At 48.2% G+C, this 27500-nt stretch overlaps 3 protein-coding genes across 3 annotated transcripts in view; all 3 read left to right on the forward strand.

Annotated features, from left to right (window-relative positions):
* ulk2 (unc-51 like autophagy activating kinase 2) overlaps positions 1-14241 on the forward strand; it is a 32024-nt gene extending 17783 nt beyond the window's left edge. Inside the window, 15 exon segments of the mRNA XM_080510874.1 lie at positions 842-878; positions 1375-1503; positions 5527-5676; positions 7135-7280; positions 7372-7452; positions 8333-8601; positions 8689-8867; positions 9370-9479; positions 9568-9705; positions 9789-10030; positions 10105-10283; positions 10380-10498; positions 11351-11508; positions 11586-11721; positions 11969-14241. Of these exon segments, the coding sequence (XP_080367000.1) occupies positions 842-878; positions 1375-1503; positions 5527-5676; positions 7135-7280; positions 7372-7452; positions 8333-8601; positions 8689-8867; positions 9370-9479; positions 9568-9705; positions 9789-10030; positions 10105-10283; positions 10380-10498; positions 11351-11508; positions 11586-11721; positions 11969-12033 (2138 nt within the window). The 3' untranslated portion in view covers positions 12034-14241.
* Positions 14242-14641: 400 nt separating this feature from the next.
* On the forward strand, positions 14642-19759 carry LOC308143199 (aldehyde dehydrogenase family 3 member A2-like). The gene is made up of 10 exons (XM_080513939.1): positions 14642-14897; positions 15892-16123; positions 16524-16609; positions 16839-17047; positions 17409-17526; positions 17652-17793; positions 18395-18561; positions 18648-18747; positions 18822-19060; positions 19625-19759. Exons 1-10 carry the CDS (start codon positions 14736-14738, stop codon positions 19643-19645), a joined length of 1476 nt encoding a protein of 491 aa, XP_080370065.1. The 5' UTR covers positions 14642-14735; the 3' UTR covers positions 19646-19759.
* Positions 19760-20472: 713 nt separating this feature from the next.
* LOC308135582 (aldehyde dehydrogenase, dimeric NADP-preferring-like) lies at positions 20473-27383 on the forward strand. Its single transcript, XM_080503633.1, has 10 exons — positions 20473-20782; positions 21340-21515; positions 21590-21821; positions 23061-23146; positions 23298-23506; positions 24842-24959; positions 25069-25210; positions 25311-25477; positions 25578-25677; positions 27045-27383. The coding sequence occupies exons 2-10, from the start codon at positions 21348-21350 to the stop codon at positions 27356-27358; spliced, it is 1536 nt and encodes a 511-aa protein (XP_080359759.1). The 5' UTR covers positions 20473-20782; positions 21340-21347; the 3' UTR covers positions 27359-27383.
* The last annotated feature ends 117 nt before the right edge of the window (positions 27384-27500 follow it).

The following is a 27500-nucleotide window of genomic DNA, read 5'->3' on the forward strand; positions in this document are numbered from 1 at the left end:
AATAAGAGAACAAAGAAATGGTCAGAGCGTTCTAACAACCGCCAACCAAGGCCCGTTTATGTGAAGATTTCAATTGAAAGGCAAAGCTTTCGCTGCGTTTTCGGTGTCCGTTTACACGACAACAGTGGCCGAAGTGTGTGTGTGTGTGTGTGTGTGTGTGTGTGTGTGTGTGTGTGTGTGTGTGTGTGTGTGTGTGTGTGTGTGTGTGTGTGTGTGTGTGTGTGTGTGTGTGTGTGTGTGTGTGTGTGTGTGTGTGTGTGTGTGTGTGTGTGTGTGTGTGTGTGTGTGTGTGTGTGTGTGTGTGTGTGTCATTAGAAAGGCAAACCTGAAACTTTAATGAAGCGAAAATACAAAAGCGTATGAGTTTTCATTCTTAACGTTGTCGTGTAAACTGGGCCTGAATCAGTCGGCAGTGTTCAGCTCCACAGCCAGTCACAGTGAGGGCATTTCAACCTTTACACACTGGCAACGTCAAAAGAATTCTGACTACATTTAAAAAAAAAAAAAAAAAAAGGATCTTTGCATAGAACCTCACCAAAATTTAAATGAAAGAAAATTCAAGCGCATGATGCCATTTCAGTGACGTCTCCTTTGATGCAAAACATATCTTGACTTATGATTTCTAGGATTTTACTCTGGGATTAATGAAGCATTTCTATTCAGTTACTTTCAATTACCTAAATGTGTGCTTTATTTAATTTTTTTTTTTAAATCTGCAGAAAGTGTTTTTCTTCAATTCATTGTTGCTAAAATTCTTTTGCTTCTCACGTTGGGATGTAATTTGTAATGTTATTATGTTAGAAAAAAAGGTCGTGCGACTGCTGCGTCTCTTCTCCCGCAGCTCAGGTGGCTAGTCAGTGGCCCGTTTATCTCTGCAAGTCTCACTTTACAGTCAACAGATTGCAAAAGTTTTGTTGAAAGCTAATGTTTTCTTCCTTAATCTGCACACTATGTAAAGTCACATGAGGCCTGCAGACCACAAAACATGCATTTTTTAAGTCTGTTTTCGACAAGCACACACACACACACACACACACGCGTGTATCTTTAACTAGCATACATAAATAAGCAGGCTATCGACTTGACACACCAGTGGTGAAGCTACATTATTTCACTCCCTACAGCACGACAACACGTGTCACCAAATCTTCAGCCGGCAAATTAGACAGCTGCTCGCCATTTCAGGCTGTAACGGTAGACAGCGGTCCACAAACTCAGGACACGCACACACATGTTCCCCCACTGCCGTGGTAACGTAAACCAGCCGCCACCGACACACACACACACACCTGCTGCTTCTCCTCTCCCATCATGACCCGTGAAGCCAGTGTCGGCTGTCACTCATCAGCTAATAACTCCTGATTTATACATCAGTCGGAGCTCTCGGATCGTCACCGGTGTCATTGTTTCTTCTTCTTCTTCTTCCTCCTCCTCCTTGTCCTCAGATGATCAGCCAATGGCAGTGGGTCGTCGGCCGTCCAGCGAGTTTCTCATGTGTGGAGGGTGAGTCCGTGTTGTGTTCGTCAAAATCAGACAAAGATTTTGAAAATTACATTTTTTTTCTCTACATCATGGTCTATTGCACTGCTACAAAATTCACTGTAGTACACACACGCACACACGCACACGTGCGCAAAACTTTCAAATGTACAGGAATGCGTCTCACAGTTTTGGCTTTAAGTCCCACTGGTCTGTGATGATTTTGCTGAGTTTCGAACAAAGAGCGCCACACAGCAGTAGTAAATAGTTCCTCTGCTCAGAGTGAGTCAATTGACAATAATAACAATGTCTGCCTCCAGAGTGTCGTGACTCTCAGTCTATATTCTCCCGGGTCTTCATAGTTTTATAATACCTTCACAGTAATGACAATCCAACTTTGGTCATCTGTCGATAGGAATGTCTGTGTGTTGTCGTTGATAATGTTTACTGCGTACTTTTCTCTGTGTGTGTGTGTGTGTGTGGTTTCAGTACAGAGAACAACAGACAGGCACCATCATGAAAACTCCATTGTTTTCAGTGTCTCTGCGGTTTCCGTGGAAATGGACGTCATTTTCAAAATGCCGTTGTGTAAACGGGTGGTTTTACTCGCTGAGTGATAACTGGTACCATTGTATTGAGGCCGGAGCCCTGGTCGAGTGTGTGTGTGTGTGTGTGTGTGTGTGTGTGTGTGTGTGTGTGTGTGTGTGTGTGTGTGTGTGTGTGTGTGTGTGTGTGTGTGTGTGTGTGTGTGTGTGTGTGTGTGTGTGTGTGTGTGTGTGTGTGTGTGTGTGTGTGTGTGTGTGATGCGTCACGTTTTGATTCACACACTGCGACGCGTGTGAGGTCACATGATGTGCCACTGACTCTTTGTTTCTTCATGTTCCTGTTTCTAACTCTGTGACTAAAACAGGAAAACGGCCTCCTGTCAGTTTAACACCACAAATATCACACACACACACACTCCAAATCTGCACCATTACACCGCTATGAATCAGACTGTGAGCAGCTAAAAACAGCACCTGACACACACACACACACACTGCTGGGATCTGCTGTTCGAGCTTTTCTCTGCACGTTTGTATCCTCTGGATGTTTCCTGCAGTGTTTTAGGAATAGTGATCATTCACAAACTGCTCACCTGGTTACAAATGGTTCCCATGGAGATGTTTGACGTCTCCATTTTAATTTTCTGTTTAAAGAAGCTCCTGATCTGGAACAGCACAGATTCTTTCATCGGAGGGACAGTTGTTACAGGATATGAAGGTTAAAATGAATCATGCTCGATAAGAATAGGAAAAAGTGGGGGGGGAAAAACAACTTTATATGGCTATCATTCCAGTTTAATTTAGTTTGTGCCAACAGCTACATTACTGTACCTTGGTACTCCACATCCAAATAGAACACCAAACGTGTAACCACCAGCTAACGCTAAAGTTATTGCCACTGTATATTCAAACTACACACATTAAGAGAAAAATAGATGAGTATGATTATGTTGTGTAAACATATGTAAGTCTACCTAAAGTCAATTCGTCTACCAGTACCAGTTTGAATTGAAAAAAAATGTCGCATCTTGTATGAATTACAATTACACTGCAAATGAAGTTCTTCGAAAGCTTTTTTTTTTTTTTTTAATCAAATGAATACATTTCCTGAATAGACCTTTAACAGAGTCAGTTGGTTTGAGCTTGTCAACATGTGTGAACCTCCCAGCACATAGAAGTACCCGGCCTGTGCTGCAGAGACGTGCCCGGTGCTGGTTGAACTCCCTTATTTATTTTTATAAGTGGTTGTTGAGCTCTCAGCTGGTAAAGAAAATACCTCCACAATAATCCCACGAGTGCATTTATTCCAGCTCACTGCATTGTTGTCAAGGTGAGGAAAGCTCTGTTGCATAATGTAAGCCATAAAAGTGCCTGTTTATTCTTTTAGTGCCGCCGCAGAAAGAAAGACGTGGACTCCCAATACAACCTCTTGCTTTTTCATCTCATTCACTGCATAATGTTATTGTATCTGCTTTTAGACTGTGGAGGTTTTGTGTGTTTTTTAAAGTTCAGCCTTTGTTTATACGACAAAGTTTCAAGCGAAAACATCTAACTTTTGTGTTTTACTTTCAGAAAGGTTTCACGTTTCCACGGCGACATTTTTGAAAAACAATGTCCGTTTGCACCGTAAAGACCGAAACACTGGAAACAATGGGGCGCTGTTGTTTGTTTATTTTGTAATGAAACTAGGACAAACAATACACTCTAAACATTACCAATGGCGACTTCGTGGACATGCTAGTGGACAGACTACGGAGACAGATTACTACAACAAGTGACTCAACCATAAAACTGCCTGCGGGACATGGACGGGGAGCCATGAGACTCTGGTGGCAGCCATTGTTGTTGTTGTCTTGATCGTGAGCAAGAAGAACTATTGATTACGGACGTGGTGCGCGTGTGAAGTGGCAGCGTTTCTTGCAGTCCACATGCAGACGGAGCCCAAGCCTTTTAAAATAGTTGCGTTCAACCCATTCACACGAAGATGGGAGTCGGGAGTCTTTTTTTTTTTTTCTCCGAAAACTTCCACCTTGGGAGCCGTTAATTTTTGGTTTTCGGTGGCTCCGGGCACCGTTGCCGATCGGTATTCCTCCCGCATTGCGACTCGGCAACTGTAGCCAAATATCATATTACACATGTGTGACCCATTTAAACAGATGTCCCCGTAATATTCGGGTTTCAGAAACGAAAGTTGGCGTTGAAATCGTTGTTGCTTGTCCTCCTCCGCCCTCACCACCGCCACCACCACCACCATGTCTGCACGGCTTCACTCTGCATCACTCTGCTGTTTCGCTCTGCTTCACTCTTCCTGCCTCGCCGTTTGTGCACATGTCAAACTGTCCCCTCTTTGTTTCTGCTTCCTCCCTCCCGCCCTCCCTCCTCTCAGCAGAAAGTCTTCACCCCCCCCTCACATGAATTAGTCAACCACTTGACACAGGAAGAGCCCATTTTCTCTCCATTACATCCCAGACGTGCTCCGGATGAGCCGCTAAATCACAGCCTGGTTATGTCCTCCATTTGATCGCACAGACAAAGAATCACAGGAGAAAGCGGAGAGGCCAAGAGACGAGGGGTTTGGAGGCAAGAGCGTTTTGATCCCATCCCCCCCTCCGCTGGGCGCCTTGCTTTAAAAGCAGGTCAGCAGTAGAAGCGGCTGACTTTTACTCTTTTTTTTTTTTTTTTTTTTCAAAACCAGCTGTTCACTGACCCGCAAACTCTCTTCCTCTCCTTATTAGCAGGCAAAGGTCTGCATATGAAGGCTCGCATCAGTAGAGCTTTTTATCTATCCCGAAGGAGCAGAGAGTGTGTGGATGTGTGTGTGAGTGTGTGTTTGATGGGGACTGAGTGTACAGTAGAAGTGCAGCCGACATCCAGACCAGCAGAAACCCAAAGCAGCTACTGCTCCGTGCTCCTTTGTCTAGACTGGTGTGTGCCTCACGTGTCCCCTCCTATAGATCCTCCCTCCATCATTACATAATCCCAACCAGCAGCCGTTGGAGCCACTCCTCTTTTCTTTCTTTCTTTCTTTCTTTCTTTTTTACTTCCTACGTCAGCACGCGCCCGCTGTGGGTGACTCGGTCATCGCTTTCTGTCCAGAACATTTTGTCTCCTCCTCAATAACAAAAGCATACAAATGAGCCGCTGTCTCTTCCCCCTTCTCCGGAGGACTGCCTCACACGTGTCTCCCCCCCCCCTGAAGGCCGGCCCCCTCCGAGCAGGAGGCTGCACGCTGATTGGGTGTTCCCTCTGTGTTTACACGGAGGCCTGGCCCCCTTTCTCTCACTCAGCAGCTCCGTTCCACTTCCCATGCTGAGGCTGGAAAAAAATTGTTCTGCTTTGCGTTCGGCTTCATACACAATCCGTTTCCTGGGGTGATTTTTGAAGCGATCATGGGTGTGGACACCCACAAAGATGTCCTGCAGATATGGAAGCCGCAGCAGCAGCAGCCTTACTTTTGTGCCGACCGCCTCATCACACTCCTCTCTCCGCTCTTCACCGCCAGGCAGCCACAGCTGACCTCGGGACAGACCCCCATGGTGTCCCCGCGGGCCGAGACCACTCCCATTCCCGTCCCCACGCAGGTCCGCAACTACCAGCGCATCAAGCAGAACCTGTCCAGCAGCCCCACCACCACGCTGTACGGCTCGCCCAGGTAAGAGCTGGGCCGTCTCTTCGTACCTCCAGGTGGGGGTGGGGAGGGGGATCGCATCGTGACTGATCTGTGATTGATGGAAATGTACAAGTGGCCCATAACAAGTTTGCGCCGCCGTCTCTTCTCATCCTGTCTCGTTGAGGATAGGGACACACTTCAGACTGAGTTTCCTCTGGACTCAAAACAAAACCATGTGGCCGTCTATGTCATGGGAGTTCACCGTGAGCCGGACTGCTTCTGGACAGTTCCCACTGTGTGCTCTCCGTTGATCATTAATCAAATAACACTTTGATTACTTTATATTCGATCCCCAGAGTTAATGATTTAACAGGTGACCTGGCCGGTTTGTGACTAATGCTGGAGTCACTCGGTCCGACGTCTCCACCGAGAGGTTGACAACTTCTTTCGTCAGCCTTGAAGTTTCAATGGAGTTACATCAGCAAAGGCGTCTGTTTGAGTTTACGGCCTCACGACGTGTTTCCACATGTTTTTCCTGAAGTTAATGTGGAGACAAAGGGGAGGAGGGAGGCACCCTGTTAATGAGGAAACCGTTCCCGTTGTTGTTCCTGTGATCTTTAATCTGCTGGTTCATGCTCCTTCAAGCAGTCATTACTTCTGTAGGTTTGTTTTCCAGCAGCTGGCCACTTATCTGTGTCCTCATGTGGTGATTTTTAACTGTGCGTCAGTTTCTTAAAACGGCACGTCATTTCATCCACACAGCGCAGGTTGCAGGTCCCCCAAACTCAGCGGGCTGTAGCTTTCCACCAAATAAAATTATTTTAAAACCTGTTCAACCTTTTAAAATGGGAGTATCAGAGCTTATAATGTTCTATAAATAATTTTGCTACTCCGACAACAACTTTATGTTGCAGTTCACTAAGTTTCGTAGCTCCGATTTCGATTTGTCGATATATTTTGGGGTTTTAGTCATTATTTCCTCTCCAGGTTAGAGACGCTGACAAAATACAGAAACCTGGAAACTCCTGAAATACAGAAGTATTTATCAGTTATTGCGCCTCACTCGGTTATGTCTGAGACAAAATCAACACAATTGCACAGATAAATCATACTCGTATAATGAGCAGCTGCATTGTCCCAGGAGTTCAACATGTTTAATATTAATGTGACCTGAGGGGGAACTGTGAAGAGCATAGGTTAATAATCTGTTTCTTTATGGAGCCAGGAAATGATTGAGCTCATTTGAAGTAGATTCACGCTAAAAGCAAGACTCTTCCCGGGGAGTAACACGCAAACTAACAAGTTTCAAGCAGTCATAATTACAGACAGTAAAAAAAACACCCAGCAGGGAGACATCCTGTTGTGTTTAATTCTCACAATGTGTAAACTGAAATGACAGAGAACAAGGCAGAAAATTCCTGGAAATATTTTCCGTTTATGTAAAAAATCTGAATGATATGGAAGTTTGAGTAAAACGTCGTGTGTTTCTGTGTGCTTCAGGTCTGGCACCGTGCGGCGCTCCAACACCAGTCCCATGGGGTTCCCTAAAGTGGGCTCGGGGTCTCCCAGCACGGCCGACGTGGCCCAGACGGTGGGCCGCCGCCTCTCCATCGGCAGCTCCCGGCCCTACTCGCCCTCGCCTCTGGGTAAGAGCCTCGTGTGGAGCTGAGGGCCAGTGTCGGCTTGCTGCGGTGTCGTGGTAAACTTAACTGTGTGAGTGTGTGTGTGTGTTGGCAGTGGGAACCATCCCCGAGCAGCTGGGTCACTGCTGCTGTCACCTGCAGGCTCAGGAGTCCCGCAGCCGAAGCTCCTCCGGAGGTCAGAAACGTCAACACACACACCCTGCATCCCGCCTGAGGTTCTGCTAATGCTCCACCCAGGGACGGGTCCAACACTCAATTTAGAAATCACACGCTGGCAGAATGCAGCACGACATGATTCACATTCAGAAAGAAAAAACTACGAGATTAAAAACCTTCAAGCATTCCTCCGTCACCACGCAGTTTATTCACATCATCAGAATGTGTCGCGTGTTAGTTTTAACTGAGAAAAACACTTTCTCTCCAATGAGGAAATGTTGAAAGTTCAAATTAAGTAATAAATTAAACGATTTATAAAAGCAACTGAGCTGAGAGCAAATTTATGAACAAGATTAAATTAAAAATAAAAAAAGATTTTACTGTTGTGTTGCCTATGGTTTTGAATGGGTGTGGATCTCTTCAGGTGTTTGTCAGCAGTTTAAGTATAACATCATGTGTTTAAACTGGGCGGAGCCTTTGTTTTGATTCTGTCCTCCGGTTTGGACAAAGTGGATGAGTCAGGACTTTTTTCAGCGTCCATGGTTATAATCACGGGGAAAAACGTCTCTCCGCTCCGTCACTGTTTGTGTCGGCAGGTTTTACTGCTCTGGTGACCGTCAGACCATAGCTTTTTTTTTCTTTCTTTCTTTCTTTTCCTTAATAAGACAGAAACTACAGTGTACAGTCACACAAACAGCAGACTTTGTGAGCAGCAGTCCGGGGAGGTCAGTGGAAAATCTCCAGGCTGTTTCTCCTCTGCTGATGGAAACACTTGAAGCTGGAAGTTTCACAACGGAACTTTTTTCTTTAAATCAGTGACAGTGATGCTGCTGTCTGACAACGTAGCCCTGCTCTGCCCATGTTCTGGTTAAACACCACGTTTGTTTTCTGTCCCTCAGGTTCCCCTGTCCCGTCCTCTCAGCTCCTGGGGGCTCGTCTCCAGAGCGCCCCCACCCTCACCGACTTCTACCAGAGCAGGCAGAAGCTCCACAAGCAGCTGTCGGACCCCTTGCAGCCGTCCTCCTCCTCCTGCTGCAGCCACTCCCCTCAGCTCGGCCGCCCGGCCAACCTGGGCTCCTCCCCCACCAAGCTGCTGGGCACCTCCCCTCGCACGTCCGACTGGCTCCAGAAGTCCCCGCTGCCCACCATCATCGGTTCCCCCACCAAGGTGAGAGCACCTCGGGAAGGGCGCAGGACTTTAGGGTCAGCTGATGTAGATCTCTGGTTGAACACACGCCTGCCTCTCCCCCCCCAGACCATTTCAGCACCGTTCAAGATCCCTAAAACGCAGGCGTCCTGTAACCTGATGGCCCTGGCAGACAGTCCGCAGCCCACCAAGACGCTGGCGGACGCCCGGGACGTCTGCGCCCACCACTGCAGCCCCTACCTGGCTGGACGGGCCGCTGCACCGGAGGCCAGCCGGACCTTTGGCAGGTAGGACGTCGCTTCACGGGACAGGACGTCACGCTCCACCTCCACCTTCACGTTGATGGGATTCATTCACGAGGAGACGAAACGAAACCTCAGCTTGTTGTCTGACTGAATTGCATCTTTTTTTTCCGAGGATTTGACAGATAAAAGCCCAAAGTTGGATCCAATGCTGTAGTATTTTTTTCTCAAACACGTCAAGCTGTCCAGGTTTTGAGAAAAGACATATAATGAAGACAAACATTTTCATCCCGTACTGGTCCCACTTTTTGCTTTCAATCTGAGCTCAGCATTTGTAGTTGACACAATTGAAACGTCGTTATGGGAGAGTTTCCGACTGTGTCCTGAGTTTAAACGCGGATACATGGTCAATTAGTTCTGTAGCGACGGACGAGTTTATGATTTAAACGAAATCACTGTGACTGAGTAAGCCTGATTTACTGTGGAGCTGTTTGAGGCCTGCGTTGGGATGGTGCGCAGTCTGATCGCCGTGTTGTTCCCCCTGCAGGTCGGTCAGCACGGGCCGCCTGTCGGAGCAGCCCGTCAGGATCGCTCTGGGGGGACAGGCCTATCAGGGCAGCACAGACAGCCTGAACACCGAGCGGCCCATGGACACAGGTGAGGCGGCCGGTCCCCCCCCCCCCCCCGACCCCTCCGGTTTACCCATCCGGCTCGATTTAACGGAGGACGTTTTGTGTCCCTGCAGCTCCAGCGGGCTGCGGTGGGATGCACCAGGGCGGCTCAGCCAGTCCCCGTACCGTCATGTTCACGGTGGGCTCGCCCCCCAGCAGCAGCACCCCCCCCACCTGCAGCCACCTGGGAACGCGACCACGCACCACCTCAGGTGAGCCCCCAACCCCTCCCTCCCCCCAGATGAACTGTGTTTGATTCCTTCAGCTGTATTCACCTCCTCCTCCTCCTCCTCAGTGGGCTCCAACAGCTCGGCCGGCTCGCTGTGCTCCACCAGTGGCCGGGTGTACGTAGGGTCCCCCCCGGGCATGGCGATCGGCTCCTCCCCCCCAGGAGGGTTTGGCTGTGGGCCGGTGGTCCCGCTGATGGACGGGGCCCCCAGCAGCCTCCGATACGTCCCCTATGGCACCTCTCCTCCCAGCCTGGAGGGATTCATCACGTTCGAAGCCCCCGAGCTGCCTGAGGAGACCCTCATGGAGGTGAGACTGATCTCCCCCGACCCGACCCGCTGCCCACTGAGCCCCCCCCGCTGATCTTGTGTCTCCTGCCACAGCGCGAGCACACAGACACCCTGATGCACCTACGGATGATGCTTTCGTTCACCGACTGCGTTCTGGAGATGGCGGCGGTCCGAGCCGGGGGCGCGGAGCTCGGCGTGTCGGCCGCCTCCCTGTACCCCCCCCAGGACAGTGTGGTGGTGGACCAGATCAGTCAGCTCAGCAAAGAGTGGGGGTGAGGACGAGACCTGCCTGCTCTCGCGTGGCTCCTTTGTGCACTGCTCGACTCATCCCCCCCCCCCCCTCCCTGTGACTGTGCCGCCCCCTACAGGCAGGTGGAGCAGCTGGTCCTCTACATGAAGGCGGCTCAGCTCCTGGCCTCGTCCCTCCATCTGGCCAAGGCTCAGATCAAATCTGCCAAACTCAACCCATCCTCGGCTGTCAAACAGGGTGAGGCGTGTTTCCTCCTCACAGCCGCTTCGCGGTGTCGAGCTGCACATGTGTTAACGTTTCATTTTGTCACAACCGGTCAGCAGCGTCTCCCTGCGGGGGCTTGTTGCTTTATGGCCTCCACTCCCAGCCTTTCTCTTGAGGAACCGAACAAAAGATGCATTCGGCTCTATTTCTATCCATCGCTTCTATTAAGCCATATTCTATTTAACTCTCTTTGTAAACTCTGTTTTCTCTCAACCGATTAATCTTGACACTCCAACATTCATCCTCCTCTGCTGCCTTATTTAATGCAAACTTTTTCAACTGTAAATTTGCGACGGAATTTAACAAAATGCAGACTCTGCTATTTCTAAGACCCATAAAATAGTGCCAATAATAAAATATAGTTTGAAAACCTTCAACTTTTTCTTGGTTGTGGCACAGAGCATATGTGATGAAAATGACTATATTTTCACAAAACCAAAGAATTAATACTGAAAATGATTATGGTCTAGACATAAAGCCAATTTTAGTTCAACCTCCTGGTGCAGAATTCGGTGAAATGTCCAAATAAAAACATACTCCTGGAGCGGCCAGGAATCTCTCTTTTCAGCTCATATCTCTGTTATGTTGCGTCCGCTACACTGAAGAAATGTGTTTAAAAGTTTTGTGCTTTGGTGTCTTATGTTCGAGGCCCCATGCATCTTCATGTCTTGAGACTTTGTGTTCCATCCGCAGCTTTCAGAGCTCTTTATCTGAAGCAGTGTTCATCTCGTGGCTGTTTGATGTCTTCCCTGGACGTAAAGAAGACATCTGGTTCATGTAAAGTGTCTGGATGTCTCTCACGCCATGCTTCCTCTCTTCCTTCAGTGGTGAAGAACCTGAACGACCGATACAAAAGCTGCATCTCCCTCTGCCGGCGCCTGACCGACAAACTCAACCACTTCTTCTCTGACAAGCAGCGCTTCGTGGACGAGATCAACAGCGTGACGGCGGAGAAGCTCATCTACAACCAGGCGGTGGAGATGGTGAGCGTCTCGGGCGAGCGGCTTGGCACTGCCGCCGCCTGAGCTCCCGGCCTGACGCGTTTTGTGATGTGTCCCAGGTCCAGTCGGCAGCTCTGGACGAGATGTTCAAGCAAACGGAGGACATCGCATACCGCTATAGCAAGGCCGCCATGCTGCTGGACGGCCTGTCCAAGATCCTACAAGACCCCACCGACATTGAGAACGTGGTGAAATGTGAGTACGGCCACAGAAATGCTCGGGGGGGGGGGGGGGGGAGGCAGACGGACAGATTTGTTCAGATAAAAAAAAAAAACTCGTTGACACTTCGGCATCATATGTAAGAATAATCTCCGGTAATCAGATTGAAGGACTGCAGATGATTTTTGATGACGAGTCTCCCAGCAGCAGTCGCCTCTTCTCAATGAAGTCTGTGTTTCTGTCAGGTGTGTGACGACGTTTCCTTCTCACTGTTTCCCTGCAGACAAGGCCAGTGTGGACCGCAGGATCTCAGCTCTGTGCTACTGTACGGTCACGCTGTACGAGTAGCAGCACACACACACACACACACACACTGAAGAGCTCCTGTTCCCTCCCGTAGCAGTTCAAGCACTTTGACCGGTCAGGCTTCGTTTGGACTCCAGCTGCCGTTTCTCCAGCTTCACAACCAAAGATGGCGGCAGAAGTGGAAGAATCAAGACGCGCCAGAGGAAACAGAAGCTCGACAGGACTCTCGAGACTTCAAACTGACTTCAGATCAGACCCGCTCCTCTCTGCCCACCTTGTTGTTGTTCTTATTTATTGGCTCCCACGAGCAAAAAAAAAAAAAAACCTTGGAAGTATTTGGAGCGGAAGGAAAACGTAAAAAACCGGAGCCGACTCATCGGGACTCCAGAATCAAACACATGTTACGCAAACTACACAACCTGGACAATTTCTACTTTACTTGTTGTCAGCTCAAGCACTTTATTGAGGAATGTGAGAGGAGGCGGCAGACGTCTGGCGGTAGAAGTGGAGGGTGTGATGGTTTCTGGTCACTCCCGCGCCGCCAGCCCATCAACCAGTGGAGAGGGAAACCATCAGTGTGAACACAGCCTACAGACCGACACCAATCAAATCAATCTCATATCTATTTATTTATCATCCAGATAAAACTATCTCTCACGAGTTTATTAATCTTTGTAGATTGTTTTCACACTTTAAAACGGATTTTTTTTTTTTTTTAATACTTCATAGAAGTATAAATCACCCCTCTGCAGCTCGCCACTCCTCTGATCAGGGTTTCACGATGACCAGTTAACCCTTCTCTTACCATGATGCAGCAGCGCAGGAGCCTCATGTTGACCCCTTGATGGTGCTGCTCACAGCAGGGAGTCTTAGATATTCAAACCAATCAGGAGTCCTCTGTTAACGCCGGACCACTGAAACTCAACCGTGAAATCACTTGACAAGTTAAACAAGTAATAAGAAAAAAACACAACTTGTAAGTTCTGTCTGAATCTGTAGCTTTTTTTTTTTTTTTTTTTTATTATTTAAAGAAAACTTGACGTTTGCAAACCTGTAAATATTTGTATGGAAGAGGATTAGTGCCACACAAAAAAAACTGTCATCAAAGTTCTGAGAAAGTCAGAATAATCTTTCTATACATAAATATATACCTGCGTGGCTCTGATCCTCTCATGAACGTGTGTGTGTGTGTGTGTGTGTGTGTGTGCGTGCGCGCGTGTGGTGGGTCAAAGAGCACAAATCTTTCTATGTCGATATGATGACTTTGTATTGATTCTATCCATGTCTGCCAAGGGTTTGATAAGTTAAAACGGAAACCTGCATCGGCACCACGAGAGTGTGCCAAAAGACTGTAGTAAAAAAACTCACGGCAGCTCCACCAACTGTCCACCCCCCAACCCCCCCACCTCCACTGTAGGTACTGTATCTAGAGGTGTATATTATGTACGTAGACGCACAGCAAGGATGTGCATTAAGGCCAGTAGTTTCCAGCTCGCGGGTTGAAAAAGGAGGTGCCTTCTTCTTGTGACTGCAGACCTACTCCTCTTGTACAGGTGTGAATACCTTCGTTTCCTCCGGGTGTGTACAGATGCATGGACGGGCGTCCCCGCGGCCCGCTCCTCTTATCGTGGAGTTTTTAACTTGGGAGACAAATCTGGTGTCCCCCCCCTCGGTCCCAGTGGTGAGCACTCTGAACCACATGAAGCCTTGTACTGCACACAGAGTGACGACTGACGGGGAAGACCTCGTCTAACCGCTGGACAGTTTCCACACTCAAGCATGGGCACCAAGTCTGCATCCCCCCGCCCCCCTGTAGAACCTTCTAGAACGTTGAATGTACGCACCCTCGTGTTATTTTTCCGCCTGTCCAGCTCGAGCTGATTGCATTTTGAAGAAACCCCCCCCCTTTCATTCTCCATCCTGAAGATGCAAAACTTTCCAAGCACCAAGTTTTTTCAAAGAGAAATGTTAGTATTATACTGTGTCTCCCGGCGAGGGTGTCGCTCTGTTCTTTATGGAACTCAAATACAGTCTTTGTTATTAAAAAAAAAAAAAAAAAAAACGACAACAAAAAAAACTCGCTGTGCTTTGTTTTCCTTCAGGGCTTCTCTTTGTTCTGTGCAGCTTTTACTATATGACTGATCTCCAGAGCGTTTCAACTTCATAAAGAATGTAAAGTCTTCAAAGAATTATTCATTTATTATGGGTAAAAATAAACTGCTAAGCCTATACCATAATGCTAAAAGTATCCGCTCAGCTGCTTCACATGCATGTGAAGTTCAGTGACATCCTATTATTAAATCATTGGGTTTAATATGTTTGTCCACGCTTTGCAGCTATAACGGCTTCATCTGTAGTAGGAAGGCTTTCCACAAGGTGGAGTGTTTATGGGATTCTGTGAGACGTCCTGACTCTGCTGTAATTCCTCCTAAACGTGTTCTACCGGTCGAGGTTAAACCGGAACATCCAGCTCTTTATGAGCCGTTTCTTTGTGCACTGGTGTTCAGTCATGTTGGAACAGGACTGGTGACGTAGGGTAGCGCTGATTGGCTCTTAGTTTGATTGACGTGCGCAGAGCACCAATGGCTGCTGCCTAAACTTTGTTTACGGAAGTGGTAAAGCTCGGAGCTCCAGAATCGTGTCGGCGGGATAGAGGGCTCAACGGTAACACTTTTTAGTTTGGTTAAAATCAGTCCTCCATTGCTCACGGTGTCCTCGCGGTAGCCTCTCTTACTGAGTCCCAGATGTCCCGGGAGGAGCACGCCGTGCGGCGGGCTCGAAGCGGCTTCCGCAGCGGGAGGAGCAGACCGCTGGAGCACCGGAGGCAGCAGCTGGAGGCGCTGCTCAGGTTCATCTCCGAGAGGCGGAGCGACATCGCAGATTCAGCCAGGAGAGACCTGGGAAAGGTGCTTTTATTCTGCCGACACTTCACTGTCATTGAGCTCCAGCCGCTCTTCAAACTTCCCGTTTCTCGTTTAAAATATGTGGTTTTGAGTATAAAATTCTGCCGGAGGGAGACTCGACGCCATGCAGGGTTCGTCATTCTCCGTTTAATGCTTCCAACTTTCACAGGATGTCCCATGTGTGTAAAAACAAAACAAAAAAAAAACCCACATTAAACTCTGCTTCAATCTCTTCAGAGATTTGTTTATGGGTAAAAATAGATTTTTCTCACTTTCCATCGAATGTAAACCTTCTCGGGCCTCAGAACACGTTCCACCCTCAAAACGAAGGTTCAATACAATTTTACTTCTATTGTTTTAAATCCAACAGTCATCTGAAAGCACTTTAACTGAGAAACAAACAAGAACCAGACTCGGAGGAGGAGGAACCTGCAGAACCAGAAGGATAAAGATGAAATGAGGCCTGGGATGTTCATGCTGGCACACAGACTAGAATAATGATAATATAAAAATGGTATGATAGACTGATCTCTGTACCGTCCACTGAGTGTAGAGAAGCTCTGTATCGACAAGACGCTCCTGTCCAGACTGTAATAAAGAGCGCAATACAGAGTGTAATACAGACTGTAATAAAGAGTGTAATACAGACGGTATCACCACCACCAAAGGCTCATCTGGAGACTATGTCTGATGCTGAGCGTCTCCTTGACGTCCCCAATACCAAGTCAACTCAACTTTCATCAGAGAACAGCGCTGATGTCCAAATGTCCCCTGGTCCTAATGTTCCCTGGTCCATCAAGACAACGAGGCCTGAGCCTGGTGAGGTGGTCCGGTACCTCACAGGTGGTCTGCACATCCAGACCACAATACATGTAATATTATATATAATATAATGGTTTTCAATGGTCTGATGTGACACCTGGAGACTCTCACCTCCCTAAACATGTCTGGATCTAACAAGCAGAGTCCTGGACTCTCCTTCTCCTCCTCTCTTCAGAGCCAGAACGGGGTGGAGCTGTTCGAGGTGGTGGTGTTGGAGGTGGAGATCAAACTGGCCGTGGAGAAGCTGGCCGAGTGGGCGGCCCCTCGCCCGGTGGAGAAGACCCTCCTCACCCTGTCGGATGAGATCTACGTGCAGCCGGAGCCTCTGGGAGTGGTGCTCATCATCGGGGCCTGGAATTACCCCTGGGCCGTCACCCTCCTGCCCCTGGTTGGGGCTATTGCTGCAGGTAGGAAACACAACCAGAACCGAACAAGCTGCTTCAGCGGCATCCAGACAGACGGGTCATGTGACTGATGTGTTTCTGTACTGTAGGGTAAACATAGTTTCTCAAAGGAGTTTATAATTTAGGGTTGTTGTTTTTTTGCAAACATCAGCCAGCATCTGTGTTGATCAGAGTTTATAAAGAAGATTGAATGTGCTTGCTGACGTTATGAGGTCACATGATGCTCGCCAAAGTTGCATCAACGATACAAGTACGAGTACGCTGTGCAGTATCGGTACCATACCAATGAAGGTAGTACACCGAGTCGCTTTCATTTCTTACGTTTTGTGATATTTTTACAGCTGTAAAAAGTGTTGGGTTTTTTTCCCACTGATCCTTCGGTCACCATCCAGGTGTGTTTCAGGTAACGCAGCAGTGGTGAAGCCGTCTGAGGTGAGCTGTCACTCTGCCCGGGTGATGGAGGAGCTCCTCCCTCTCTACCTGGACCAGGTGAGCCTCCTGCACTTCCTGTGTGTGTGTGTGTGTGTGTGTGTGTGTGTGTGTGTGTGTGTGTGTGTGTGTGTGTGTGTGTGTGTGTGTGTGTGTGTGTGTGTGTGTGTGTGTGTGTGTGTGTGTGTGTGTGTGTGTGTGTGTGTGTGTGTGTGTGTGTGTGTGTGTGTGTGCGTGCGTGCGTGCGTGCGTGCGTGCGCACCTTCACTCACTCTATGTGTGTGTGTAGGACCTGTACCCGGTGGTGACGGGCGGCATGTCAGAGACCCAGGAGCTGCTGAAGCAGAGGTTCGACCACATCTTCTTCACCGGCGGCTCTGCGGTGGGCAGAGTGGTGATGGAGGCCGCGGCCCGCCACCTCACCCCGGTGACCCTGGAGCTGGGAGGGAAGAGCCCCGCCTACATCGACAAGAACTGCAACGTCGCTGTGGCCTGTCGGTTAGATTGGGAGTTTTTTTTTTTTTTTATTCACTCTGCGTCTCTGTGGCGTCAAACATGATCCAATGAAACGTTTGAAATGACGATAGGCATATTGATCCCTTCAAACTGACGGCAAGAGACGAGATTAATGAGCAAAATGAAATCACAAATGAAAAGTGTTAAACAAACAGTTCAGTGTTGATTAAAGCCACAAAAAAAAATGAATCACTCATATTAAAGTCCATAAAACAAAACAGAATTCTTCATTTTAATATGGAGTAAAATACTTACAGAGGCCAGAACCCTATGTTTGATCATTTCAGTAGATTCTCATATTTTTCCACTGGTGAATGACTTTGTTTTATGTGTTCGTTTCCAGTCGAATCGCGTGGGGGAAGTTTGTGAACTGTGGTCAGACCTGCATCGCTCCGGACTACATCCTGTGTGAAGCGTCCATCCAGGACCGGGTTCTGGAGGAACTCCGGCGGAGCATCAAGGTCTCATACCGGCAAAAATGAACTCCACCACTCGGCTCTTCAAAGAGAGTGACGTGTGCTTCCTTTTTGGGATAGAAAATGTGCCGTCATGTTGTTTTTCACATAACACCCCCCCCCCCCTGCAGGATTTCTACACAGACGACCCAAAGACGTGTGAGGATTACGGACGCATCATCAACCGGCGCCACTTCAACAGAATCCTGGCTCTGATGGGCGGCGGCACGGTGGCTGTGGGCGGGGAAGCTGACGAGTCGCAGTGCTACATCGGTCAGTTGGCGTTTGGCCCAGCCTGCGTTACTGGACTTCCTGTGTTGTTGTGCACTATGTTGCCAAAAGTATTTGCTCATCTCTCCAAATCTTTGAGTTCAGGTGTTGCAGGCTCTTCCACAGGTGTATAAGATCTAGGACTTCTAGTTCTATGTAAGCGTCTGACCGTTACAACCTTTTTACACACTGATTGTTGTCAGGCTGGTGTTCACACACGCATGCGCGCACACGCACACGGTCTGGTTGGTGTGTGGATTTCTCTGGCGCCATCTAGTGGATATTCTCACTTAAACACTTGAATTTTGATTTCAGTTTTTCACTCTCATTGGTTATCTGTTTTTTTAATGCTATATTTTTGGTCATTTGCTTTGCTCACTGAGAGACATGTCTCTTTTTTTGTTTTTGTTTTGTTTTGTCAGAGAACGAGTCAAAACAAGCCCCTTGTTTTGGGTGATTTCTAAAAGTTAATGCTGCCAGACGGGAGGAGATGTTGCCATCTTTTCTCCTTTATTTGACAACAATGTGCCTGATCACATCTATTTACCTGGATGACCAGGCGCTCACCGTGTCGACTCTGATCACCTTCCCCTGCCGGTCGCAGCTCCCACGGTGTTAAAGGACGTGAGCGGTGACTCCGACGTGATGAAGGAGGAGATCTTCGGTCCTCTACTGCCCGTCGTCTCGGTCGCCGGCGTGGACGAGGCCATCCGCTTCGTCAACGAGAGAGAAAAGCCGCTGGTTATCTACGTCTTCTCCAATGACGGCAAGGTACAGTTGCGAAGTTGCGGACTTGTCGGACGGAGCTCGACGTCGTACGATTTTAAAAGCCTCCCTCGTTTCCGTGTGCCGAACAGCTGATCAGGAGAGTGAAAGCTGAGACGTCCAGTGGATCCCTGCTGGCTAACGACTGTCTGATCCACTTCTCCATCCCCGCCCTTCCCTTTGGAGGAGTCGGTGAGTTGTCACGTCTTGTTTCTATCCCGCGGCGACCTGCAAAGACTGAGGCGGAGCCCTTGTTCCTCCCCCAGGTAACAGCGGCATGGGCTGTTACCGCGGCCGCCACACCTTCGACCGGCTCAGCCACCTGCGCGGCTGCCTCATCAGGCGGCTGCAGATGGAGGCGGTGAACAGCCTCCGGTACCCGCCGCACACCACCGGCAAGGTCAGCTGGACCCGGCGGTTCCTGCTGCTGCAGGTGAAGCAGGGCGGGCTGCGGCGGGCGGCGCTGCTCGTCGCCATGCTCAGCCTGGCGGCGTTCGTCACGCAGGTAACGCCGCCTGTCAACCCGCTCCCGGGATATTTGTGACAATGGTGTTTTCATCCTTCGTGGTAACGAGTGTGTGGCGATAATTGATCGATCGTATAGGAATTCTGTCTGGTCACGGTTTGTTTTCTTGGGTCATAATCGTGAGGTGCTCGTTTACGACTTGGTAAATAACAACAGCTGGATGGATTTTCCCATGGTAATGTCATGAGAGCTCCGCCCTCCACATGCTCGCAGTCCCACATCCCCGCAGCCGCACACAACAATGGCTTTGTCTCTGGTCACAATGTGGCGTTGTCCCGGAAATGTAACCACATAATGCCCCCACATCTACCCTCCCTTTAATTACCCAGCATGCCCTGCCTCAGACAACTTAAATGGCCTCTATTGTTTAGGTCGACCCCACCGTGCACACTTGTTTTCTCCCGTGACCATTCAAAGTGTGTGTGTGTGTGTGTGTGTGTGTGTGTGTGTGTGTGTGTGTGTGTGTGTGTGTGTGTGTGTGTGTGTGTGTGTGTGTGTGTGTGTGTGTGTGTGTGTGTGTGTGTGTGTGTGTGTGTGTTGCAGAGGTTCCTGCGTCGAGGCTGAGTGCTCTGGACTGTGGGACAGGACGGCCTCATGGACGTCTACAGAAACACACAGAGCTCCTCCAGACCTGCAGAGCCGCATCTTATATCTGTGTACATGTTTGTTACCTGCTGCTGTTTAGGAACATATTAGTTGCTTCGTATTTGTGTTGCAAATGAAGCAGCTTGTTAAAATGATTTAAAAAAAAAAAAATCAAAAATCCTGCTTGATTGTCTTTTCAATTCATGTTTGTAAATATTCGGAACGACCACCATCAGTCAAATACCAAATACCTCCAGAGCCTGAGGCAAGTCCTGTTTTTTCACCATTTGTTTTAATGATAAAGAAAAGCAAGACATTGTTTTTAAGCAGCATGTTGGAAAGTGGAGACACTTTTCAGCTTGAAAAGCAGAAAAGACAAACTGCTCTTAACGTGGTTCATCTTGTGCCACTTCATTACATTTAAGCCGATGAAGGTCGTGAGACTTCCCAAGACTTATATCTCATTCATGCTCTCCATAAAAAAATTTTTTTTATTAATCCTATAAAATTACCCTTCAGACCAGTGAATAAAAAAAAACAAACATGGTCGTCCAGCATGTTGAGCTGCTTGTTACAGTAAAGGGTGACGTCATTGTTATCGACTGGTGGGTTTTTATTAATAATGAGGGTCATGAGAGTAAAAGATGAGCTCAGCTGCGGGCTGTAAAGGGACAAACCGGCTCTGACTTAATAGAAACGTGTCGCACACGCGCCCGTGTGTCTGTGGAGTGGGCGTGCGTGCGCGTGAAAGCTGCCAGTGTTTGAGGCCATCGGAGCGCGGCTGCATGCTGGTGCGTAAAGTGATCCGGGCGCAGGGCGCACAGTGAGCGGGGAGGCAGTGAGAGCTGTGCACCGCAGCACACCGCCAGGGACCGACGGAGACCACCGGAGACCGTCCGCAGAACGTCTGGAACCAGCAGACATCGTCTGGAACCACCGGAGCGCGGCTACAGCTTTGTGCGTAAAGTGGTCCGGGCGCAGGGCGCACGATGACCCGGAGGCAGTGAGAGCTGTGCGCCGCTGCAGACCGACTGGATACCGAGTGGAGACCTCCACCAGAGAACAGCTGAAGGCTGATAAACCCCCCCAGTGGATGACCAGCTTCTCCTCGCTGCGGTAAGTTTTATGCTTCACTGTCAGGATACTGAGAAAATGTAATACTTTATAAAACCATCCTCTTCTGGGTGGATTGAAAAAATAAATAACATTTATCACTATAATCTCTCTCTACGTACAAAGAAAGAAATAGAAAGGCTTCACAGACGTTATTTAATAAGCTTTTTTTTTTTTTTTAATGAATTTATGTTATTTTTACAGCAGCGGTGTCAAACATAAGGCTGCAGGCCAGAACCGGCCCGAGAGGCTCCAGTTCGGCCAAACCACCAATAAAATTGTAAAAAAAAAAAAGCAAAAACTGTTTTCTGGACTTTTCACTGCACCAGAAGGTTTCATTCAAATTGGCTTTATGTTGAGACAGCAGTCCGTTTTGGTGACAATATAGACATTTTCATCACGTATACTCTGCAGCACAACAAAGAAAAACATACAATTTAAATGTTACTATGACTCTTCTGTGTCTCAACACTGTTTCCAAGTCTCTGCGGATTTTTAAGAATACGATAATAAAGTCTCCTCTTCTCTGGGACATTGTTGACAATGTTCCACTGCTGCAGGTGACCGTATGGAGCGGCAGGCGGCGCGGCAGGCGGTGCGGCAGGCCAGAGAGGCCTTCCTGAGCGGCAGGACTCGGCCCCTGGAGTTCAGACTGCAGCAGCTTCAGTCCCTGCAGAGGATGGTCATGGAGAAAGAGACGGAGATCGCCACCGCTCTTAAGCAGGACATCGGCAGGGTGAGCCACCTGCAGGTTGACGGCGGGTTGTGTAGGGCGGCGCGGGGTCAAGGTGCTTTACTGTTTCAACACAGAGCCAGTATGACACGCCACTCCTGGAGCTGATCGGGATTGACAATGAGATCAAGCTGGCCATCGAGAAGCTGGCCGAGTGGGCGGCCCGTCGCCCGGTGGAGAAGACCCTCCTCACCCTGTCTGATGAGGTCTACGTGCAGCCGGAGCCTCTGGGAGTGGTGCTCATCATCGGGGCCTGGAACTACCCCTGGGCCGTCACCCTCCTGCCCCTGGTTGGGGCTATTGCTGCAGGTAGGAAACCCTCCGTCGTCAGTGCCTCAGTAAAAGTATGGATGATGCCTCATATATCCTAACAGTCTCTCCTGTCTTCTAATAGTCCCCCTTGTCTCCTAGTAGTCCCTCTTGTCTCCTAATAGTCCCTCCTGTCATCTAATAGTCCCCCTTGTCTCCTAATAGTCCCCCTTGTCTCCTAATAGTCCTTCTTGTCTCCTAATAGTCCCTCCTGTCTTCTAATAGTCCCCCTTGTCTCCTAATAGTCCCTCGTGTCTTCTAATAGTCCCCCTTGTTTCCTAATAGTCCCTCTTGTCTCATAATAGTCCCTCTTGTCTCCTAATAGTCCCTCGTGTCTCGTAATAGCCCCTCCTGTCTCCTAATAGTCCCTCCTGTCTCCTAATAGTCCCTCCTACCTCCTAATAGTCCCTCTTGTCTCCTAATAGTCCCTCCTGTCTCCTAATAGTCCCTCCTGTCTCCTAATAGTCCCTCCTACCTCCTAATAGTGCCTCTTGTCTCCTAATAGCCCCTCCTGTCTCCTAATAGTCCCTCCTACCTTCTAATAGTCCCTCCTGTCTCCCAATAGTCCCTCTTGTCTCCTAATAGTCCCTCCTATCTCCTAATAGTCCCTCCTACCTCCTTTCCTATCCACTTCTTCTTAATCACGGACGTGTTAAAGTGGCCGCCATGATAAGGAGCGTTGAAATTCTCACGAAGCTAAGGAAAGGAGGCTCAATGCAGCCTATTTATTGGAGGAGTCAATGGGGAGGCGCCAACCTTGATTGTGATTGGCTATACCCCCCATGACACTATTTAGGGTCTGATTTCTGACTGGCTGGTTGGAGCAACATACTTTTTAATATCTGAAACAAGCCCGGGAGAGAGAGGACACACTTTCTTCTCTTCTGGGGCGTCGTTCCAGGTATGGGGATGATCAGTACTGATGGAAAACCTTCAAGAAGTGAGTTTTGCATAATATGACTCCTTTAATGAAGAGAATTTGATCTTTTATCCTTCATACACACGATTTTTAATAAACTATCAATAAGTCATCCGCAAAATCTATGGAAACTAAAACAATTTCACAACAGATGCAAGTACGGAATTTAATTAATTTGACTTGTGTGTTACCAAATACAGCGCAGTCATTCCAAGGCACTTTTACAAATCGTGGCACCAGACTGGTCGGGGTTCAGACTTCAGCCTCCTCCTCCCCTCCGGCTGATCTCATCCCATTCACGCCGTGTCGTCTCTCCCTAGGAAACGCCGCTGTGGTGAAGCCGTCGGAGCTCAGCGAGCACTCGTCCCTGCTGCTCCGCGCTCTGCTGCCTCGCTATCTGGACATGGTCTGAACACCCGCTGCCATTGTTGTTGGAATGCTGCTCTAGGCCTTACATAACACTCACGGCTACCGAGGGGACCCTCGCATTCAGTCATTTTCTCGGTGTCTCTGCACACCGAGACGGCCTCACGTGTCGACTCGGTCCCTGTCTTCAGGACCTGTACCCGGTGGTGATGGGCGGCGTGCCGGAGACCCAGGAGCTGCTCCGGCTCAGGTTCGACCACATCTTCTTCACGGGCAGCAGCACGGTGGGCAGAGTGGTGATGGAGGCCGCGGCCCACCACCTCACCCCGGTGACCCTGGAGCTGGGAGGGAAGAGCCCCGCCTACATCGACAAGAACTGCAACGTCACGGTGGCCTGCCGGTAAACTGCAGTCACGTCACTGATGGTTGTCAGCGATCACAAGACGCTACAGCCACACGACACCCGGTTGTCAGTATGTCCAGATAATCAGTCGACTGTTTATCTCATAGGGTCAATTTTCATTATTTCCGCCCAGCTGCAGTTGCTAGATGTCTAACGTGTGGATGTTTGACTAATTTCAACAGTTCGGTGCCAGTATGTCATTTAACAAAAATCATCACTGTTAAAGTACGGTACACAGCTTCTTAATGCTGCATTAAAGTGAAGCCGAATAGGATTTAATATTATTGATCGAATAATAATTATAGTAAAGAGTCAATAGCAGCACACCAGCAGGTTTCCTCAAGCAGTAAGAAATCATTGGGTTTTTTTTATGTTGTGAAGATTTGAACTTTCTTTCCACAAAGTGTGTGTGTCTCTAAATGAAAACTAAACTAATTGTACTTTATTATTCCACTTGGGAAAAATTCCCTTCCCCACATTCGTCCATCCTGTTTCTGGGATGTTAAATCTGATTGAAAGGTTTCAAACTGAGAGCTCAGATTGTTTACATTCAAAGAAATATCCTCTCATTACATCACTATCAATCCCACAATGCTTTGTGACATGATCACATGATCAGTTCAGTTTATTTGTGTCCCTGACGGGGAAGTCAGGCACACAAATGACCCCGAGAGGTCAATCAGCTATTTAAAGAAAATTCATTCACCTTCACCTACTGTGTTCTGGATGTTTAAAAAATTTTAATAAAATCAAGAACCTAACCTCAAATATTAAAATGATGGTTAAAATCATGAAGAAGTTCATAAATTAACATGTGGGGTCGGATTTTGTTAAAAAAAAAAAAAATAAAGACGAGAAATCCACAAATAGCAGGATAGAATGATTTTTGGTCCCTTCAAGATGTTTAAAAACCAGATTTAATGAAGTGGAATGACATCATCAGGTGAGAAGTTTTAATTTTATCTTTAATTTTTAAGTTTTAATGAAGGATTTCCTGACACTGGAGGTCTGAACATGAAGAAGTTTGAGGTGGTTGGTTTTAGCCCCAGTTGTCACCGTGAACTGCCTCCAGCTCTTCGGCGCCCTCTGTTGGTTGAGTGACAGTTGGAAGATATGATTAAAAAAAGAAATAAAAAAGGCAGCACATCTATCTTTGGTAGGAAATAATAAAGATGATTTGTTCGCTGGTTGTGTTTCTTTAGAAACAGAAAGTTTCTCCTCGTTCAGGAGAAGAAAGCAGCGTTTCTCCTCAATCCTCCCGCTCAGCGCTGATTTGGTGTTTACTCTGATTACTTACATCCCCCATGTGATCCTCTCTACTGCCACCTACAGTCGGATCACGTGGGGGAAGTTCGTCAACTGTGGCCAGACGTGCATCGCTCCGGACTACATCCTGTGTGAACCCTGCATCCAGGGCCGGGTGGTGGAGTGCCTCCGGCAGACCCTCCTGGTAAAAACTCACCTGTCAAAAGAAAAAACAAAACAACACTGTAGATCTTCGTCACCACCTCCATCCATCCATCTATCCTCCATCCCCCCCCCCCCCCCCCCCATCCCAGGAGTTCTACGGTCCCGATCCGAAATGCTCGCCCGATTATGGTCGAATCATCAACCAGCATCACTTCAGCAGAGTCATGAGTCTGATGGAGGGCTACGCTCCAGTACTGGGAGGGCAGAGCGACTCCTCGCAGCGCTACATCGGTACCAAAAGAACTCCACTCATCTTTCCCCCCCCCTGATCAGCCACAATATCGACTTTCCAATTCTCCTTGGTGTTTTTTTTTTTCTTTTTAAAAAAAAGCCCCCACGGTGCTGAAGGACGTCCCCCCACACTCCAGGCTGATGCAGGAGGAGATCTTCGGGCCTCTGCTGCCCATCGTGACGGTGAGCGACATGGACGACGCCATCAGCTTCATCAACGAGCGGGAGAAGCCTCTGGCCCTCTACATCTTCTGCTCCGACAAGAAGGTGACGGCAGCTCCCGAGGGTTTCTCTTCAACTCGTCTTCTCGGGGCCGTTTCACCGTTTTGTTTTGGTTGTTGTTTGTTTGTTTGTTTTTCTCTCCAAGGCCGTAACCAAGATGATGGAGGCGACCACGAGCGGAGGAGTGACTGTTAACGACGTGATGATGCACTACACACTCAACTCCCTCCCCTTCGGTGGCGTTGGTAAGAAGGATTCTGGGGTTTGTTCTGTCAGGCCTGAATGTAGTATTTGTATTGGTACCAACTTTTAGCTTCTGGCTGTCATGAGTACTGGTATAATTACTTATTAAATGGCATAAAGTACAATTTATACTCAATTTAGTGCGTAATATCGATACAAACACTGCGCTTTTCTTACATAATATGCATGTAAAACTTGCCAGGTTGCATCAGGGTACAAGTACGAGTGTTCCGTGCAGTAATCGGACCCGATACCCAATACTGGTATTGGTATTGGTATTGGTATCGGTATCGACGCGTCCCTAATCGACACACTCAACATTCACTCTTGGGAGCAGTTTACAGCAACCGCTTGACTTCCACTGCATGTTTTTTGTACTGCGGTAGGAAACTAGAGTACTTTCACGTGCAAATACCCCCTCGAGACCTTAGCCTTCATCTCAAACTGTCCATGTGCTTTTGTGACGAGAGAGAGAGAGAGAGAGAGAGAGAGAGAGCGAGAGACAACCACTACAGCACAATGTCGAGCTTTTATACCGTTTTTATATTTAGCTATAAGAGAAGGTTACAAAGGCATGCCACATTGAAGAGCTGGTAATTTGACAGCAGCCTCTATTGTGACTCTGAGAAAGTCAGAAAAGTTGTACTTTTGCAGCCAACGCATATACTTTTCCTCCAGTCGTCTTTGCTAATGTTTCTTGTGCTCTTTCTCTTTCTTGGAGCAGCAGTCTGAAACCTTCAAGGCTAAAAGAGACTTTTACACTCGACCATCAAATTAAAATCCATCTGGAACATTTTTATCCTTTAATCTCACAGGGCTCATGAAGTTGTAAAAGACAAACTAAACCTGCATCTTGGTTGTATAATTATATAACTACAACTCAGAATAGTTGACATTCTGTTGTTACAGCAGTTTAACTTTTTTGTTATTTTTTCAGTCCAGGTATTCAGCAGTTTGATCCTTTTCTACTTTCTCTAGTTTCAGCTTTTTTTTGGGGGGGGGAAACTTTCTAAGCTTAATTTTTTGGGTTCATTTATTAATGTATTCATCTCAGCGCTCCAGGTAAAGCAGCAGGTGAGAGTAAGAGAGAAAAAGTCTCTATTTTCCTCTGACCCTGGTAACCAGGAGGTTATCAGGTTACCAGGAGGACACTTTAGAAACAACACCTAGATTTTTTCCCCCCCAGCTACAACACCAGCATCATCGCCACGGTGAGGACGAAGAAGAAGAAGAAGCACTCAGCAGTCTGAAGAATGGATTTCCTCCTCATAGAGGATCTGTTATTATTTAAATGTCGCCTTGGTAGACAGAATGATGTATGGCCCGCATGAACGTGAGCCCGACGATCCCGTGTGGTTTCTACCCGCAGGTCAGAGTGGAATGGGCCGCTACCACGGGAAACACACGTTCGACCAGCTGAGCCACCACAAGGCCTGCATGGTGCGCTCGCTGGCCATGGAGCACGTCAACCTGGCCCGCTACCCCCCCCAGGACCGGCGCAGGGCTCGCAGGGCTCGCGTGGCTCTCAAGTCCCCGCTGATCGACATGTCCAAGAGGACGCTGGTGTGGGCCGTCGTCGCCACCGTCCTCGGCTGCGGCCTCTTCATCACCCTGCTGATCATCCTGCTCATCGCCGCAGGCCTCAACTGTACCTGCTGGTACTGGAGGGGCTTTTACAACTAGACAGCGGCCAGAAGGAAAGCCACCAGCACAGCTTGTTTTTTTTTTTTAAGATGATAATTCTTTGTTCTAACCCACAAGTGAGTCTGTTTTTGGTCAAACATCGCTGTCCATTTCTTTTCTCCCGGAAGTTAACATTCACTTC

The sequence above is a fragment of the Blennius ocellaris genome (assembly GCF_963422515.1).
Source record: "Blennius ocellaris genome assembly, chromosome: 2".
In the NCBI taxonomy this organism is placed as follows: domain Eukaryota; kingdom Metazoa; phylum Chordata; class Actinopteri; order Blenniiformes; family Blenniidae; genus Blennius; species Blennius ocellaris.